Raw genomic sequence first — 18,346 nt, 5'->3', positions numbered from 1 at the left:
GCATTCAAGAGACCTGGGTTCTATTCCCAACTGTGCCATTGGATTGCTGGGTGACTTTCAGTAAGTCACTTCACCGCCCTGTGCCTCAGTTTCTCCATCTGTAAGGGTAATGATGCTTACCTCCTTTATAAAGTGCTTTGAGAGCTACAGAAAGCAATATAAATATTTCTTCATTGTATTAGCCTGTATTGATGGTAGGCAGTTTAGCGCTGTGATTCCCTGATGCTAACTAGCACAGCAGGTCAGGATCTGTATTGAGTTATATGAAATCACAGTCGTCAACATTCAGCACGCTTCAAACAACATTCAGCACAATTGGTTTTCAGATGATGACATTAAAATCAAAGTGGGCAGAGAAAAGCAAAGCTTAAACCACTTGAAGCATCTTGCAGAACAGCTAAGAGGCCAATTCCTTTCACAGGAGCTGGTTAGGAAATCAGCTGCAGCGCTACATTCTTAGATTATTAGTTAGTTTGTGTCTCTTTCGTCTTACAGTGCTATGAACTGGCTACTGTGTATGAGACCCACTCTCCTTTGCTGGACAAAATTAGAACTGCAGAGCTTTGTTTCATATACTGCTAACAGTCCTTTTAGATCTAGTGTTAAGGACCATATGCTTTTGGAGCAGGAGGATCTGAGTTTTCACCCAACAGTCACTGCAGAGATCCATGTGGCCAAGTTTTGCAATATAACAGCCATGAAATCCCAGATAGCCACCACTTTATAACAATGCAGTGCAGTTAGTGAACTACAAGGAGCAAAGCATTTCAGTGTTACAACTTGTAATTGATATGCTTGACCTCAGGAACAGTAAACATCACTACTTCTCCTTGCTAATCCAGACCCTGATAATGCTGACAAAAGAACCCAAGTGGGTCTCCACCATATTCTATGCAAAAGTTCAGTTCCTGTGGCATTAGAATTCCCTACCGCCCAATCTCGAAGACCTTCGTTACCTTTACAAAATGTACTACAGTAAAATAAAAGCGAAATTACACTTGCCAAAATACACTAAGTGAGGCTGTCTCTTTGTGGGTTTTATTACTGTGGCGTTGGTTTCTTGCTAATTTGCAAAACTCAGTAATTCAACAGTGGGTCTCCTGGTCACTACTATGAATTAGCAAGGTTCCTCTGCTCTCCTTTTGGAATGATTAACTCCACTGAAGGATGTCAGAGTTGTCTTCTGCCAAATCTGTCCCCACAGACTCTTACTTTTAAGCCAGTTCTATCACTTTGTATTAATAACATTAGTATGTGCGCCTTCCTCAAGATATGAGCGATTTCACAATTTCATGAAAGATTTTTTTTTTTGGTCTGTCTTCATAGTCTCATTTTCTAAAAAATGGATCACTAAGTGCTAAAAAGGTGGAAGGTCTGACATGTACATTATGCACATTGTCACAATACTTGTTTGTTTGAAATGTTGTGTGTCTGTTTATAATGCTCCATAAGACAATTTTTAGCATTTTCTTTTCAATGTACATGGATTAAATATCCTTAGTATTGTGATTGAAAGACTAACAGTGGGTGTCAGCCCATTATTTTGAGAGTAGAAAAGGTGACGGGAGAACACCAGGGTATAAGAATGTAATGGGGGGCATGGATTAATTTAGGATAATCCAGGGAATTTCCTATGTAAGAGACATCGGGACTTGATCCTGTTTCTGCTAAGAGTTTCAGGTCATTGAGATTCATATTCTAGACGCTTGAATGTATGTGTATATTGCTTGAAAGAATACACTGCTTTCACTCCAGAATATTTTACCATAGATGGGAACATTTTTTGAGATTATTTCATGAAAAAGTGCATTATAACATTTGCCATCCATTTACCTCTGGCAGTTGGAGTGTTTATTGTGCAGGCTAACCCCTAGATGACTTGATTACAAATTGGCATGGAAAATATGCAGTTGCTTCATCATCAAAAAGATTTCTCTCTACAAATTCATCTCAATTTCAGGATGCTTGTTTACAAGTGCCTGCACTTACTATATGCGACAGTGGTGTTCTTATAGGCTGAACCTAGCAAACCACTTGTGTCTCACTGTATATTATTTAACCTTGTAGGCAGATGACACTCATTCTTCAGTGTCCCATTTTTTTAAAGAAGACATTTGCCCCTAATCCAGCTTGGGTAATGTTTCCAGCTGCATTTGTTTAGGATGCTTTAACTAGCACAAATGTATCCACAGAGAGATGGTTTATATTCTGAGGTGCTACATTTACACTTCAAAACCAAAACCATTAAACTGAGATTGCTAATCACTCTCACCACAAAAGGCAAAAAAAATGTCTAGGTAGACAATGGAGATCCAGCCCTTAAAGCAGCAGCTTGGGGGCAGGAGGTGGAACAGTATTCCTGACTCTGCCACTGACCTGCTCTGTGAGCTTAGGCAAATTGCTGAAGTGCTCTGTGCCTCAGTTACCCTATCTGTAAAACGGAAATATTGATAACCATTTTTTAAAAAGCACTTTGAGCTTGAAACTGCAGCTGTCACTCTTAGGCATAAGGTCTGCAGGACCAGGTCTCTCTATAATGCAAAGGATGTTTTAATTAGAGAATTATTAATAGAAGCTAATCAATATTGATCTGTGTAAGTAATATTAGGAATGGAATACAAATTCCCCTATTCAAGTTAAGCACATTTTTAAGTGTTTTGCTGAATTGTAGCATTGGTCCCCCCCGTATTCCCGGAGCAGGAATAAGCAGTGAGTCCCCCCTCTGCAGTTGAAGTTGAAACTCAGCTTTCATTACTAAGCCCCACTTGCTCCCTATTGCCTGCACTAAACACTCTCTGTCTCCAGCTCTAGTTGTGCTAAGAACCAAGCCAGATCGCCCTTCTTAAACAACAGGAGCTGGGCCTGCTCCAAGAGCAGCACAATTCATTCTTTTTGGCACAATGGGCCTTTTTAAATTTCAGCAGAACTGTTATTTCCTGGAAAGTCCCTTTTTAAATTTCTTACATTGAATTGCAAAGTATACTTGAGAAGTGTGGGTGAGAGAGAGAGAATGAAACAGTGGAAATCCTCTAAAAATAGTGTTTTCCACTGGGAAGCCATGGTGTTCATCTCACTAGGATTGCACTTTACTTGTGCAAACATAGCCTCTATCGCCATTGTTGTATGCTATATGTTTGCATATGGGGGTGTTTGTTCTTAGATTATAGTATTTACAGATTGTGGCAGTGGATTGTTTTAATTATAGGTCATTTATCAAGCTTTTTTTTTTTTAACATTCTTCCCAGTTTGGAGCAACATAACCAGCCCTCCAATAACCTTGTCATAGACAAGGAGTCTGAGGTTTACAAGATGCTCCAGGAGACTGAAGACCCAAAGGAACCACCCAGGCAATCTGCTTCATTCCTGGTGCTACAAGAAATTTTAGAATCTGAAGGTAAGCAGTTACTATGTTCTCCATGTGACTGGCAGATTCCCTTCGCTATGATCTGATCTATAGTCTACATTTGGTTTAAAAGCAAACCCTCTTCCCCACCTACTGATTGTTCAAAGTGGTCTTTGTAGATGATTTCCACAGAAACCTACAGACAGACACTTTTCCATTAACTTCCATGTGCAGGGATACTCTTTCCATACAGTTGTTATCCATATGTACCCATGAGTTTGAACTCTTACGGCATGAGCATTTTAAAAACAAACCCTAAAACATCAAAAAGGAATCCTTTAACAAAAGTTTTTAAAAACTCCCCCAAATTTTCTAAATATCAGGCTTCACTTTTCACTGGGTAAAGAATTTTTAGATTCAAGATTGTATGGGACAATGTGTGTGAGGGTGTGAGCTCTAAAGCTAGCAGTTTCCATCCTCTCAACAAGGAAAGGGGAAAAATCAGCTGCAGTTGAAATCCAGGAAGTTACTGGATCTGGTAAGGACGAGTAGCTGAAGGTGCCACTCTTTTTTGGCACCATTGTGTCAACATCTGGACTTTGCAATGCACAACTACAATCTCCTTGTCAAAGGGATCTGTGTTGTACTTAGTTGAACCCCAGATCTTAAGTTTCAGAGGGGTAGCCGTGTTAGTCTGAATCTGTAAAAAGCAACAGAGGGTCCTGTGGCACCTTTGAGACTAACAGAAGTACTGGGAGCATAAGCTTTCGTGGGTAAGAACCTCACTTCTTCAGATGCAAGTAATGGAAATCTTCAGAGGCAGGTATAAATCAGTGTGGAGATAACGAGGTTAGTTCAATCAGGGAGGGTGAGGTGCTCTGCTAGCAGTTGAGGTGTAAACACCAAGGGAGGAGAAACTGTTTCTGTAGTTGGATAGCCATTCACAGTCTTTGTTTAATCCTGATCTGATGGTGTCAAATTTGCAAATGAACTGGAGCTCAGCAGTTTCTCTTTGGAGTCTGGTCCTGAAGTTTTTTTGCTGTAAGATGGCTACCTTTACATCTGCTATTGTGTGGCCGGGGAGGTTGAAGTGTTCTACAGGTTTTTGTATATTGCCATTCCTGATATCTGACTTGTGTCCATTTATCCTCGTGCGTAGTGACTGTCCAGTTTGGCCAATGTACATAGCAGAGGGGCATTGCTGGCATATGATGGCATATATAACATTGGTGGATGTGCAGGTGAATGAGCCGGTGATGTTGTAGCTGATCTGGTTAGGTCCTGTGATGGTGTTGCTGGTGTAGATATGTGGGCAGAGTTGGCATCGAGGTTTGTTGCATGGGTTGGTTCCTGAGTTAGAGTTGTTATGGTGTGGTGCGTGGTTGCTGGTGAGAATATGCTTAAGGTTGGCAGGTTGTCTGTGGGCGAGGACTGGCCTGCCTCCCAAGGTCTGTGAAAGTGAGGGATCATTGTCCAGGATGGGTTGTAGATCACTGATGATGCGTTGGAGAGGTTTAAGCTGAGGACTGTAGGTGATGGCCAGTGGAGTTCTGTTGGTTTCTCTTCTGGGCCTGTCTTGTAGCAGGAGGCTTCTGGGTACACGTCTGGCTCTGTTGATTTGTTTCTTTATTTCCTTGTGTGGGTATCGTAGTTTTGAGAATGCTTGGTGAAGATCTTGTAGGTGTTGGTCTCTGTCTGAGGGGTTGGAGCAGATGCGATTGTACCTCAGTGCTTGGCTGTAGACGATGGATCGTGTGGTGTGACCGGGGTGGAAGCTGGAGGCATGAAGGTAGGCGTAGCGGTCGGTGGGTTTTCGGTATAGGGTGGTGTTAATGTGGCCATCGCTTATTTGTACGGTGGTGTCTAGGAAGTGGACCTCCCATGTAGATTGGTCCAGGCTGAGGTTGATGGTGGGGTGGAAGCTGTTGAAAGCATGGTGGAATTCTTCCAGGGTCTCCTTCCCATGGGTCCAGATGATGAAGATGTCATCAATATAGTGTAGGTAGAGAAGGGGCATGAGTGGACGAGAGCTGAGGAAGCGTTGTTCCAGGTCAGCCATAAAAATGTTGGCATATTGTGGGGCCATGCGGGTGCCCATAGCGGTGCCACTGGTCTGGAGGTATATATTGTCACCAAATTTGAAATAATTGTGCGTGAGGATAAAGTCACAGAGCTCAGCAATAAGTTGTGCTGTGTCATCATCAGGGATACTGTTCCTGACAGCTTGTATTCCATCTGTATGTGGGATGTTTGTGTAGAGAGCCTCTACATCCATGGTGGCTAGGATGGTGTTTTCTGGGAGGTCACCAATGCATTGTAGTTTTCTCAGGAAATCTGTGGTGTCACGGAGATAGCTGGGAGTGCTGGTGGCGTAGGGTCTGAGTAGGGAGTCCACATATCCAGACAGTCCTTCAGTGAGAGTGCCAATGCCCGAGATGATGGGGCGTCCAAGATTTCCAGGTTTGTGGATCTTAGGTAGTAGATAGAATAACCCCGGTCGGGGCTCTAAGGGTATGTTGATTTGTTCCTGTGTTAGTGTAGGGAGTGTCCTGAGTAGATGGTGCAGTTTCTTAGTGTATTCCTCAGTGGGATCTGAGGAAAGTGGCCTGTAGAATTTGGTATTGGAGAGTTGTCTGGCCGCCTCCTTCTGGTAGTCAGACCTGTTCATGATGACAACAGCACCTCCTTTATCAGCCTCTTTGATGATGATGTCAGGGTGGTTTCTGAGGCTGTGGATGGCATAGCGTTCTGCACGATTTAGGTTATGAGGCAAGCGATGTTGTTTTTCCACAATTTCTGCCTGTGCACGTCGGCGGAAGCATTCTATGTATAGGTCCAGACTGTCATTTCGACCCTCAGGAGGAGTCCATGTGGAGTTCTTCTTCCTGTGTTGTTGGTGGGAGGGTATCTGTGTATCAGTGCGCTGTTCAGTGTTATCATGAAAGTATTCTTTGAGTCGGAGGCAGCGAAAGTAGGCTTCCAGATCACCACAGAACTGTATCGTGTTCGTGGGGGTGCTGGGGCAAAAGGAGAGTCCCCGAGATAGGACAGACTCTTCTGCTGGGTTGAGTGTGTAGCTGGATAAATTGACGATATTGCTGGGTGAGTTAGGGGTACCCCTGTTGTGGCCCCATGTGGCAGGTAGTATTTTAGACAGCTTACGGTCCTTTCTCCTTTGTAGGGAGGTGAAGTGTGTAATGTAGATCTCCTGTCTTATTTTAGTAAAGATCTTAAGTTTGTTTGTTTTTAACTCCTTTCTTTGACAAACAGGTCTAGATAGGGAAAGAGATGTGTTTGATGAATGGCCAATTAAAAGCCTTTCTTTGGCTGAGTTCACAGCACTGGGGAGGTGTATGTTCAAGTCCATCTGTAATAACATGGTGGTCTGGTATGAGTCTGGAAGTGAAACAGATCTGTCAAATTTCATTGTCTAAGCTGAGTGATTTGCAAAGAGCAAACAAATGGCCTTAAAGTGAGAAGAAAATTAGATTCTTAAAATTCTTTTAGTTTAATCCAAGATAAAATCATATATTTTTAAGTGTCCCTGTTTATGTTGCATGTTTGTAACTTACAACTACTGATGGGAGTTCTGCACATATGTGAGAAACTCTCATTTCATTTGTCAATCACTGAGAATGTCAATCACTGAGAAAGTCGACCCTGTTCTCAATAGCACTGAAGAAAATAAGAGGCAACAGACTAACACGGCTGCTACTCTGAAACCTCTTCTTCTACTTTGCAAGGATTTGCAGCATTGCTGGAAACCTCTAGCACTGAAATGTGCCTGCCTGATAAAGAGCCAAAATGGGCTGTCGCTTGGTTTCATTTTGAGCTGATAATTCTTGATACTGAGCAGGACCTGTAAAGTTATGCATCCCTGAAAGAATGTTTGTTGCTTAACTTGCTTCCCCTTCAAAATAGCTCAGAAAGGCTCTGGCATTCCAGTCCAGATGCTTGGTGATGCTGCTAAAGTTTACAGTGATAAACAGGCGCAGGCAGCAAATGCTCAAAGACTCTGAGCCAGATCCCCAGCTGGTGGAAGTCAGCAGAGACACCGCTGTCTTCAGTCATCTGACTGCTTTACACCAGCTGAGGATCTGGGTCTGTGTCTTTTGGTCTTTATTTATCTTGGAATTCAGAATAACAACCAATGAAATAACAGTCCCTCTGGGGTGAGCCTCAAATCGCTTTTCAGCCTTAGAACTCTTATTGGGGGGGGGGGGTCACATTTCATGTAAAATAAGATAGGAAGGGTTTTTTTAAATAACTAAAAAGATGTTTTAGAGTTGGCTACCATGAGCAAACTGCTGTGCCTCTTCCCTGCACAGTCCATCATATTGGATTGTCTGGATGGAGCAACAGTAGTTACACATGTCACTGAGGGACATCATCATGGGCGGCAGTGACTCTGAAGTGGTGCTGGATCCTTCCTGGTCCATTCAAAGGCGACTCAGGATTAAGGAGCTTTGCAGATGCGTAACTACATCAATACACCTATGGTGGGCAAAACACAAACATAGACGAGTTGGACTGGAGCCAAGTGGGACTTGCACCTCTGCGGTTTAGCCTGCACTAGTGTAAACCCTGCTTTGCCTTGGTACAGTGGTCAACCACAGGGGTCACCCCTGGGTACCTGCAGTGATGTAGGTACAACGGCACAGATGTCCTTGATGTAGGCAGGGATGTCTTAGCAGGCTGGCTGAGAGCCAGCTTTGACATGTTGAGCCATTGGCCCAATAGGCAAATGGTGCAACAGCATCTGCAGAGCGTGTGGCTGGCCGTGCTCTAGCCTTTCTCTGTACTCTGCTGTGATAATAGGAGCTGTAGCTGGCAGCTGCATCATAGCTATGGCCCTCCAAATTCATGGCCATGAAAAACGCGTCACAGACCGTGAAATCTGATCTTGTGTATGCTTTTACCCTATACCAGGGGTTGGTAACCTTTCAGAAGTGACATGCCAAGTCTTCATTTAGTCACTCTAATTTAAGGTTTCACATGCCAGTAATACATTTTAACATTTTTAGAAGGTCTCTTTCTATAAGTCTAAAATATATAACTAAACTATTGTTGTATGTAAAGTAAACAAGGTTTTTCAAAGGTTTAAGAAGCTTCATTTAAAATTAAATTAAAATGCAGAGCCCCCTGGACTGGTGGCCAGGACCCGGGCAGTGTGAGTGCCACTGAAAATCAGCTCGTGTGCCGCATTTGGCATGCGTGCCATAGGTTGCCTACCCCTGCCCTATACCATACAGATTTCACAGGGGAGACCAGAGTTTCTCAAACTGGGGGTCCTGCCCAAAAGGGAGTTGCAGCGGGGTCACAAGGTTATTTTAAGGGGGTCACGGTATTGCCACACTTACTTCTGTGCTGCCTTTAGAGTGAGGTAACAGGAGAGCAACGGCTCCTGGCTGAAGTCAGTGCCCCACCATCAGCAGTGCAGAAGTAAGGGTAGCAATACCATACCATGCCACTCTTACTTCTGCACTGCTGCTGGCTGTGGCTCTGCCTTCACAGCTGGGCTCCTGGCCATCAATCGCCGCTCTCCAGCTGCCCAGCTCTGAAGGCAGCACCGCCATCAGCGGCAGCACAGAAGTAAGGGTAGCAGTACTGCAACTCCCCACCTACAATAACCTTGCGACCCCCCCACAACTCCTTTTTTGGGGTCAGGACCACCTATAATTACAACACTGTGAAATTTCTAATTTAAATAGCTGAAATCATGAAATTTATAATTTTAAAAAATCCTATGACCGTGAAATTGACCAAAATGGACCATGAATTTGGTAGGGCTGTAATCATAGCGCAAGCTTTCTCCTTTGTTCTTTCATCAGTGCCATGTTGCCTGGGCTGCAGCAACTTGTGTTTATTACATTGCCGGCTGCTTCTATGGGGTTTTATCCCCTTTCTTTGGCAAACACTGGAAGCAGCTCACTCTTGGGTTTGAGTCACATACTCTTGAGAGACCCAAGGGTTTTGCTCCCACGCCTGCCTGAGATGGAATAAAGTCCCTCTGTCCTATCCTGATCTATAATGTATGTACCACTGTCTGTAAACTGAGAGGATCTGCAGCCCTTCTTAACTGCCACATTATTTTAAAAGTTCTTTCATAATCCACTTTCTTTACTGTAAGGCTAGTAATATTGGAATAACACAGGCCCTAGGAGTTCCCTGGCTTAATTCCTGCTTCAAGTCCAACAGCTGTATTGAACTAGACCATCTCTAGCAAAGCATCCAGTCTGGATTTAAAGATTCCTCTTTGTTTGTGCAACCCATAATCCGAAGTGCTCTGTTCCTATCCCCAGGGGATCCCAATAAACCTTCTGGATTTAGAAGTGTGAAACCACCAATGACAAAAGTTGCCTCATCGATTGGAAATGCCCAGAAGCTGCCCATTTGTGATAAGTGTGGATCTGGCATTGTGTAAGTATTGACCCATCCCAATTGCTTATAGGCTATGTCTACCCTACACACAGCTGGTAGCAGCGTGTAGGGTATGTGTATCTACTACAAGCTGCAGTGAAAATTCTGCTGCATCTGTGCTGTGGTATGTGCTACAAGTGGCAGTGAAAGGCTCTGGTGGGGGGGAGAGTAGTCAAAAGCTTCAGCATTCCCTACTAACGGAGCCTTTCACTGTGGCAAGGAAAGGCTCTGGCAGGGCTAGTCTTTCCCTGCGGCAGGAGAAGGCTCCAGCAGAAGAGAATTGGCAGAGTCTTTCTCCACTGTCTCCCTACAGTCTTCCCAGTGGCAGGGAAGGGCTCTAGCAGTGGGGAGGCCATAGCTAAAATAGCAGCATAGATAGGGAAGCATAGTTTGGGGGAATAGAGCCATGCAGGGGATGTACTCTCATATATAGCCACTCCCTTTAGGTGCGTCTTTACTTGCCTGAACCATGCCTCACCAGCTACACTGTGGTTTATACCCATGTTAGGGGGCTGTGCTGGTATATACGCTACACGCTGCCAAAAGAAACATGCAGTGTAGATGTGCCCATAGAGTGGAACTTGCCATACTATATTGTGTGTATACGGCCTGCTGTCTAGGACTCCTGTTCTGTGAGAGCTGCGGGCACTTGGCTCCCCTGGAAATTGGCCCGTGGTGCTTGTACCATTCACAAATGCTGCCAGTGAACCCTGCAAAGGTCTGCTAGGGTGGCCAGGTGTCCAGTTTTCAACTGGAAAGTCCGGTCAAAAAGGGGACCTGACAGTGTCCAGGCAGATCTACTGACCAGACACCCAAAGTCCAGTTATTGTGTGTGTGGGGGGAGGCACCAGGTCATCATCTGTGCCAGCCCCATCTCAGCCGGGGCCGCCAGCTGGGCCTCGGGGAAGAGGCAGGGTGGAGGAGGTTCCAGCACTCCTGCTGGAGTGTCTGGTTTTTAAATATTACGAAGTTGGCAACCCTACTCCTGAGGCAGGGGCTACGTTTTTCTGGACACACAGATCCAGGCCTGTATTTCTCAGTATAGGTGGTGGGTTTATTTCAGACTGACGGAGAACAAATCAAGTCACTAAGACACACACAGACACGGTGACTCCCTGTCATGGGTGGCGAGTTCTATGGGCCCATGGGTACCAGGAATATTCTTAGTGCCCAGGCACCACGGGCCCGGCTCCAGCACTGGTCTCTGCCTCTGACCCACCTTCTGCCCCCAGGCGCCCCCACATTTAAAACAGTCCGGGGCCCCCACTCACCACCAGCAGCGCAGCGGAGCTGAGTGGCTTCCTGCCTGCTTGCTTCACGTGGCTGCTGGCCCCTCCCTGCACCCCCTGGGTGGGGTGGGTCTGTGTCCTGTCCCAAGTGCCCCTGCAGCCAATAGGAAGCTGCGGTGGCAGTCCCTGGGGGTAGCAGCACATGGAGGCCCCCCCGGCCCGCCCTGCCTAGGAGCCCCAGGAAAGTGCTGCACCCCCTCCCAGAGCCTGCACCCCCTCCCATCCCCAAACTCCCAGATCCTGCACACCCTTCCCACACATCCCCTCCGGCCCCCAAACTCCCTCCCAGAGCCTGCACCCCTCAGCCCCTCCTACACCCACACCCCTTGCCTCAGCCCAGAGCCTACACCCAAATTCCATTCCAGAGCCTGCACCCCAGGCCCCCTCCCCCACCCAAACTCCCTCCCAGAGCCCAACCTATCAGGAGTAGCTATTATATCACCAAGGTTAATTCAGAGATGAAAGTTCTCCTGAAGAAAAATGAATGTGGAAGTGGTTCTTAGTAAATATCTGTTTTTAAAAAGAAAATAAGTTGAATATATTCTAGATCCATTTCTCAGTTGTAGTCAATTTTTAAAAAACTTCTGAGAATTTTCAGAAATTTGTCCATACCCAAACATGTTTTTTACTGATTTATAAAATTTAAAAGAAAATTTTGGATATGAATTCTACAGTGTCTTTTTAAAAAAATGTTCTTAACTATTAACTTAAAAAAAAAAAAGGAGCAAGGTTAACTACACCCCAATCCCCTGCCCCAGCCCAGGGCCTGCACCCCAGACCTCCTCCCCCCATCCAAACTCCCTCCCAGAGCCTTAGGCAGGTGGGGGTGGGAGTTTGGAGATCTGGACTCTCTTCCCAGCTCTGCTGTGTGACCTTGGACAAGTGTCACATCACTTCTTGTGCCTCTGTTTCCCCTCCCAAACATTGTCAGTCTTGTTTATTTAAATCATAAGCTCTGTGAGGCAGAGACTCTCTGTCATTATGGGTATTTACAGCACCTAGCACAATGGGGCCATGATCTCAGCCGGGGCCTCTAGGAGCTACTGCAATGCAAATAATACATAACACAGAGGGTGTGGCAGAGCCAGGAATGGGAGCCAGATTTCTTGACTCGCCAGTCCAGTACCTTAAGGCTATGTCTACACTAGCACTTATGTCAGCAAAACTTTTGTCGCTCAGGGGTGTATAAAAAAACACCCTGAGCGACATAAATTTTGCTGGCTTGAGTGCACAGCACCTCACTCCAACATAGTGCTGCTCATTGAGCTGGTTTTGTTATGTCGACGGGAGCGCCCTCTCCCATCAGCATAGCGCAGCTACCCAAGCGATCTTACAGCTGTATCGATACAGCTGTGCCGCTGTAAGCTTGTAAGTGTAGACATGGCCTAACTATGAGATCTTCTGTCCTCCTTTTATCTTTTAGCATTGGTTTCTTTATAACTGCTGTCTCTGCAGAATTCTGCCTTTCTAAGCCTGGGAGTTCAAGCGGAATCTTTTAAATAGATCTCAGATTGGAGGATTTCGTTTAAAACCTTCCCTCTGCAGACCATATATACAAAGACTCCATTAGACTTTCCCATTCTCCTGCATACATCCTCCATGCCAGAATCACACAAGCCTGGCATAGCCTGAACGCTGACCAACACTAGAACATCAATGAGTTCTTTTACCAAGGATATGTGTCATGTAAAATAGGAATCAGCATTAAAATATGAAACCCTGCAGTTACTCTAACAATTGGGTAGGTCTGGAAAGCTCTGTACTATAAACAGTGTAACTAATGAATTCAAGAGAGTGCTGCTAGAGCAAAATTATACTCCTAGGGAATTGTTTGGGAGCTGCCTCAGGTAGCTAACAAGCTGCTGTGTAGTTTCCTTATTTTGGTTTGGCTAGTTGCAAATAGCATTTGCATTGTGTTTCTCTGAGGGGGCAGGCCCACATACAATGGAACAGTTAGACAACCTAACTACAGCGTAGGAGTTAGTGACTATTTGCTGCATCGGAAAATTCAGCCAGGGTCCAGGCACCTTTTGCCTCTCCCACAAACATCTGTTTAAGTTGCAAGTCAGAGGGCTGCCCTTTGGTTCTGCAGCCCTTTGCCCAAACTGGTTGTGCTGGAGTTATATTTTGGCTAATTTTACTTGGTTTTGAGCCATTCGAACCCACTGTTCATGGTACACCCTCAGTGTTGCACATACCTGTTTACCAGCTCCTCTCTAAGACTAAGGCCTGTCTACACTACATCAAGTTAGGTTGATGTAAGTCACCTTGCGCCAACCTATTTCTGTATGTGACTACACTCAAATTTGTCTCCGGCTGACATAAGCGCCCTGTTATGCCAATGCAGTAAAGCCACCGCCTTGAACGGCCTTGAGCCATAGTCAACCAATTGAGGTCGATGCAGTGCAAGTGTGACTTGTGTCAACCCTAACAGTCTTCCAGCAGCTGTCCCACAATGCCCCATTCCCTGTTACCATGACTGCTCTGTTCACAATTGTAAACTCCACTGTCCCAGGGTCATAGAGACCAGAAGCTGCTCCCCACTTTAACCCCCACCCCACATTTTTTTTAAATGCCTTTTCCTGATTGCCCAGCACACCCAGAAGCACAGCCAACCATGCCAGCTCCACTCACTGGGCGTGCTCCTGTCTGGAGTAGACGGGAGGTATTGGATCTCCTGGGCCTGTGGGGAGAAGAGACTGTGCAAGCACAGTTACAGTGTAGCCATAGAAACATGGATGTCTCTGGACAGATTGCCCGGGGGATGCAGGCAAAGGGGTCTGACAGGGATCCGTTACAATGCCGAGTGAAAGCAAAGGAACTTCGCCAGGGATATCACCAGAGAATGTGACCAGGGACTTTCCTTGGAACTTCCTTGTGCTTGTGCTTGGAAAAGTGGGAAGGCCAGTTCTAAAAATGCTTTCTGGGAAAAGGGTTCTTGCTTGTGCATCGCGCTAGCCAGTCACGGGGCCAGATCCTCATCAGGTGTAAATTGATGTAGCACCACATGGAGCAGTGGGGTTACACCAACTGAAGATCTTGCCCATAGTCTCTCTAACCCTGCATGGCCCTGGCCTGCACTGTGTGTGAGGGGGAGAGAGTTTTTAATCTTTCTTGGGCATCAGTCTGTGTCCAGCGAGGATATCCACATTCTGCCTCCCTAGAGCCATGCTCCCCATAGATATTCTCACTGGCACATTGCTGCTGCAGAACAGCTGCCTCCTTCCCACTCGAGGGGATGGCTGTGCTGTCTGGAGCAGTCCCAGTGCTGGGCAAGCATGGGGAATTTCAGCCAGAGAGTCCTTGGGTGATTTCAGGAGCCCCAGAGCTGAGCCATTATGTTGTTTCCCACAGGGGGGCGTTCGTGAAACTGCGTGACAAGCAGCGCCATCCAGAGTGCTATGTGTGCAGCGACTGCGGGACAAACCTCAAGCAGAAAGGACACTTCTTTGTGGAAGATTGCATCTATTGCGAGACGCATGCCCGGGAGCGAGTGACCCCACCCGAAGGCTATGAGGTGGTCACCGTCTTTCCAAAGTGAATGACATCATCAGCTCTGTATTATTTTTCCTACACTACTGTTTTCCAAAAAGCAGCCCCCCTCCCCCCCTGAACCCGCCTTGCAATAAGCAATGCTCAGCATGGCTTTTCTTTTGCTGCCACAGTAACCCTCCATCTGTTAGCCTTAGGTGCCACTAATTGTTCAACACTTGCATTTTTAAAAATCTGCTCTGACAAACCAGTTTGGATCTCTTTTTTGTACTGTCCAATCTTTCTCCCTTCACTGTCGATTGCAGATGAAAATCAGAAGCCGAAGCACAGAAGCTGTGTGTCTGTTGTTTTTCCTTCTGCTCATGTTCAATAAACGTGATGAATCTACAAGGCAAACCGTTGTCTGCATTTCTTCCAGTTCGGTGTATGTTGGCCTCCTTCTGCCCCCACCCCCAAAAAACACTTCGCATTCTGAACAGGGTTGGCAGAATTCGACTTGTATCTTTTGGTAATTTCGATGTTTATTGTTAAGAATTTTTTTACATTTTTATTAAGGGCTGTCAATTAATCGCAGTTAACTCACGCGATTAACTAAAAAAAAATTAATCGTGATCGCAGTTTTAATCTCACTGTTGTTGTACTTAAAGTAGAGATCTGAGGCAGAAGCAGGCACTGTTGTTAACTGTTTCAATGGCATTTTGGCCCTGGGAGGAGGAATTTACCCAAATATCCCAAATATCCCCCTTCCCAATCTCCAGAGGGGTCCCAAAGGTCTGCCCCCTTCTGGGGTCTCAAATGTTTCTTCTCCTGATGTTACTGCTGCTGTAAGATTTGAGAGTGCTGCTTTAACTCTCTGTACCCAACCTGTTTTCCAGTTTCTCTATCTGTTGCTTGCCTGGGCCCGATCCTGCTTTTTCGAATAAACAGTTCCTTTCCACGGGCACAAGCCTTGTTCCACTACCAATTTAGCAAGGAGGGTGGGCTTTTTAACTAGCCCCCACCCTTCCTGGTTCCGTTTCTTTTCAAAATTGTGAAATTACCACAATATTACTTACAAAAAAAAAACCAAACAAACATAAACCACACTACACTGCCCAAACTCCTATATCCTTCAGAGTTTGGTTTAACAGAACAAGATCTGCATCTTATATTTTTAACCCACTCTGGGCCAGAGGGAGAGACGCTAAGCTTCCCTCTGTATTACTCGGTCTGCTACCACTGAGGGTTCATACACCAATTATACAAATCCTTCCCCGGATTAGAGTGAGAAACACTAAGTTCTCCTCTTTAGCTCAGCCTTCCTATGGCTGAGGGTGTATGTACCTCTACAACACAATTGAAACCTAAACTCCTATATCCTTCAGAGTTTGGTTAGATCCTTCCCCGGATCAGAGTGAGAAACACAATTTAAACCTAAACTCCTATATCCTTCAGAGTTTGGTTAATTAACTGAAAGTTTACGCTCTTTTTCCTATAGTGCCAGGCTTGCTAAAGCTGGCGGTGTGCACACCAGTTTTATAATAACTGTGGGTTCTATGCTTGCTCCCCCTTTCGCATTCTCCACCAAAATGTTGTACTTAAAGTACTGCACAGGATCTTTTCAGGGGGAATAAGGCAAAACGCCACATTTATTAGTAATACATGTATTCATTAACCCTGTATTATATGCATATAATATATTACACTTACACTCACACACACACACAAACCCATTCCGTCTTGTTGTTACCAATTAGTTGCTCCCCTTAACTTCACTGGCCAGGTGAGTTAGATGGGGGAGGGGGTGGAGCCGGGCTTCTGCCGATCCGGATCGATGCTCCCATGTTGACAAGACGAGACCCGGGGTCCTCTGCAAGACACCTCACTTTTATAGCAGCTTTTCTCTTATGCAAATCTATACCAGATTTAAACTCTGTGTCTGTGTCCATTGGTCCATTGTGCTGCTTTCTTTTGAGTGTTGTTCCAATGCTGCAAAGAGGGTGTTTCCAAAAGAAGGTGCTTGCTTCTAACCCCCGAGGCCGTCAGTATGTCTGCTTGTCTTTAATGAGCCCACTTGACACGTTTTATTGTCCTTGGGTTTGGCTCCCAGCCCCTCTCCAACAGTTGAGGCTGTCTGGAGGTGCTGCCTTCCATGCCTTGCTCATCCACACCTCATTCATTCAACAGGGCAATTGATTAAGAGTGTGGGGGGAAGAGCTCTTGTTCTACTGCTAGCAAACAGAAATTTTTCTTCTATCTTATTCTATCCTTAGGGGCTATAATATTATACCAAGGGCAATGCAAAGTTTCTAAATGAGGCTTTGATACAAAGTTCCATGAAAACAGAGGTCACACGTGGGTAGACCCACCACAAGGTTATATGAAGAGGCACAATGTAAAGTCATATGAAAATGATCAGAGATTGATCTACACTGTTAAACAATAAAATACCAATTGACATTTATTAAATAATTTTGGATATTTTCTACATTTTCAAATATATTGATTTCAATTACTACACAGAATACAAAGTGTACAGTGCTCACTTTATAGCATTATTTTTATTACAAATATATGCACTGTAAAAATGATAAACAAAGGAAATAGTATTTTTCATTTCACCTCAGACAAGTACTGTAGTACAATCTCTTTATCATGAAAGTGCAACGTACAAATGTAGATTTTTGTTGTTGTTACATAACTGCACTCAAAAACAAAACAATGTAAAACTTTAGAGCTGACAAGTCCACTCAGTCCTACTTCTTGTTCAGCCAATTGCTACGAAAAACAAGTTTGTTTACATTTACGGGAGATAATGCTGCCCACTTCTTATTTACAATGTCACCTGAAAGTGAGAACAGGCATTTGAATGGCACTTTTGTAGCCAGCATTGCAAGATATTTATGTACCAGATATGCTAAACATCCGTATGCCCCTTCATGCTTTGGCTACCATTCCAGAAGAAATGCTTCCATGCTGATGATACTCGTTTAAAAAAAAATAGTGTGTTAAATAATTTCTGACTGAACTCCTTGGGGGAGAATTGTATGTCGTCTTCTCTGTTTTACCTGCATTCTGTAATGTTTCATGTTATAGCAGTCTCAGATGATGACCCAGCACATGTCGCTAATCTTAAGAATACTTTCACTGCAGATTTGACAAAACGCAAAGAAGGTACCAATGTGAGATTTCTAAAGATAGCTACAGTACTTATCCCAAGGTTTAAGAATGAAGTGCCTTCCAAAATCTGAGAGGGATGGGGTGTGGAGATGCTTAAAAGAGCAACACTCCAATGAGGAAGCTACAGAACCCGAACCACCAAAAAAGAAAATCAAACTTCTGCTGGTGGCATTTGACTCAGATGACGAAAATGAACATGCGTCGGTCCCCACTGCTTTGGATCATTATCGAGCAGAACTCATCATCAGCATGGATACATGTTCTCTGGAATGGTGGTTGAAGCATGAAGGGACATATGAATCTTTAGCACATCTGGCACATAAATATCTTGCGATGCCGGCTACAACAATGCCATGCAAACACCTGTTTTCACTTTCAGGTGACATTGTAAACAAGAAGTGGGCGATAGGCTGAATAAGAAGTATCAAATCATAGAATCATAGAATATCAGGGTTGGAAGGGACCTCAAGAGGTCATCTAGTCCAACCCCTTGCTCAAAGCAGGACCAATACCCAACTAAATCATCCCAGCCAGGGTCAAGCCTGACCTTAAAAACCTCTAAGGAAGGAGATTTCACCACCTCCCTAGGTAACCCATTCCAGTGCTTCACCACCCTCCTAGAGAAAAAGTTTTTCCTAATATC

At 44.9% G+C, this 18,346-nt stretch overlaps 1 protein-coding gene across 8 annotated transcripts in view; it reads left to right on the top strand.

Annotated features, from left to right (window-relative positions):
- Positions 1 to 14,940, top strand: part of PDLIM1 (PDZ and LIM domain 1) — a 91,357-nt gene extending 76,417 nt beyond the window's left edge. For all 8 annotated transcript variants that reach the window (XM_065553274.1, XM_065553277.1, XM_008171417.4 and 5 more), the window contains 3 exons: positions 3,246 to 3,394; positions 9,646 to 9,763; positions 14,407 to 14,940. In XM_065553274.1, the coding sequence (XP_065409346.1) occupies positions 3,246 to 3,394; positions 9,646 to 9,763; positions 14,407 to 14,593 (454 nt within the window). In that variant the 3' untranslated portion in view covers positions 14,594 to 14,940. The remainder of the gene's footprint in view (positions 1 to 3,245; positions 3,395 to 9,645; positions 9,764 to 14,406) is intronic.
- Positions 14,941 to 18,346: the final 3,406 nt, after the last annotated feature.

The sequence above is a fragment of the Chrysemys picta genome, chromosome 7, assembly GCF_011386835.1.
Source record: "Chrysemys picta bellii isolate R12L10 chromosome 7, ASM1138683v2, whole genome shotgun sequence".
NCBI lineage: Eukaryota > Metazoa > Chordata > Testudines > Emydidae > Chrysemys > Chrysemys picta.
The sequence above is the reverse complement of the archived record's forward strand: the minus strand, read 5'-3'. Positions and strand labels throughout refer to the sequence as shown.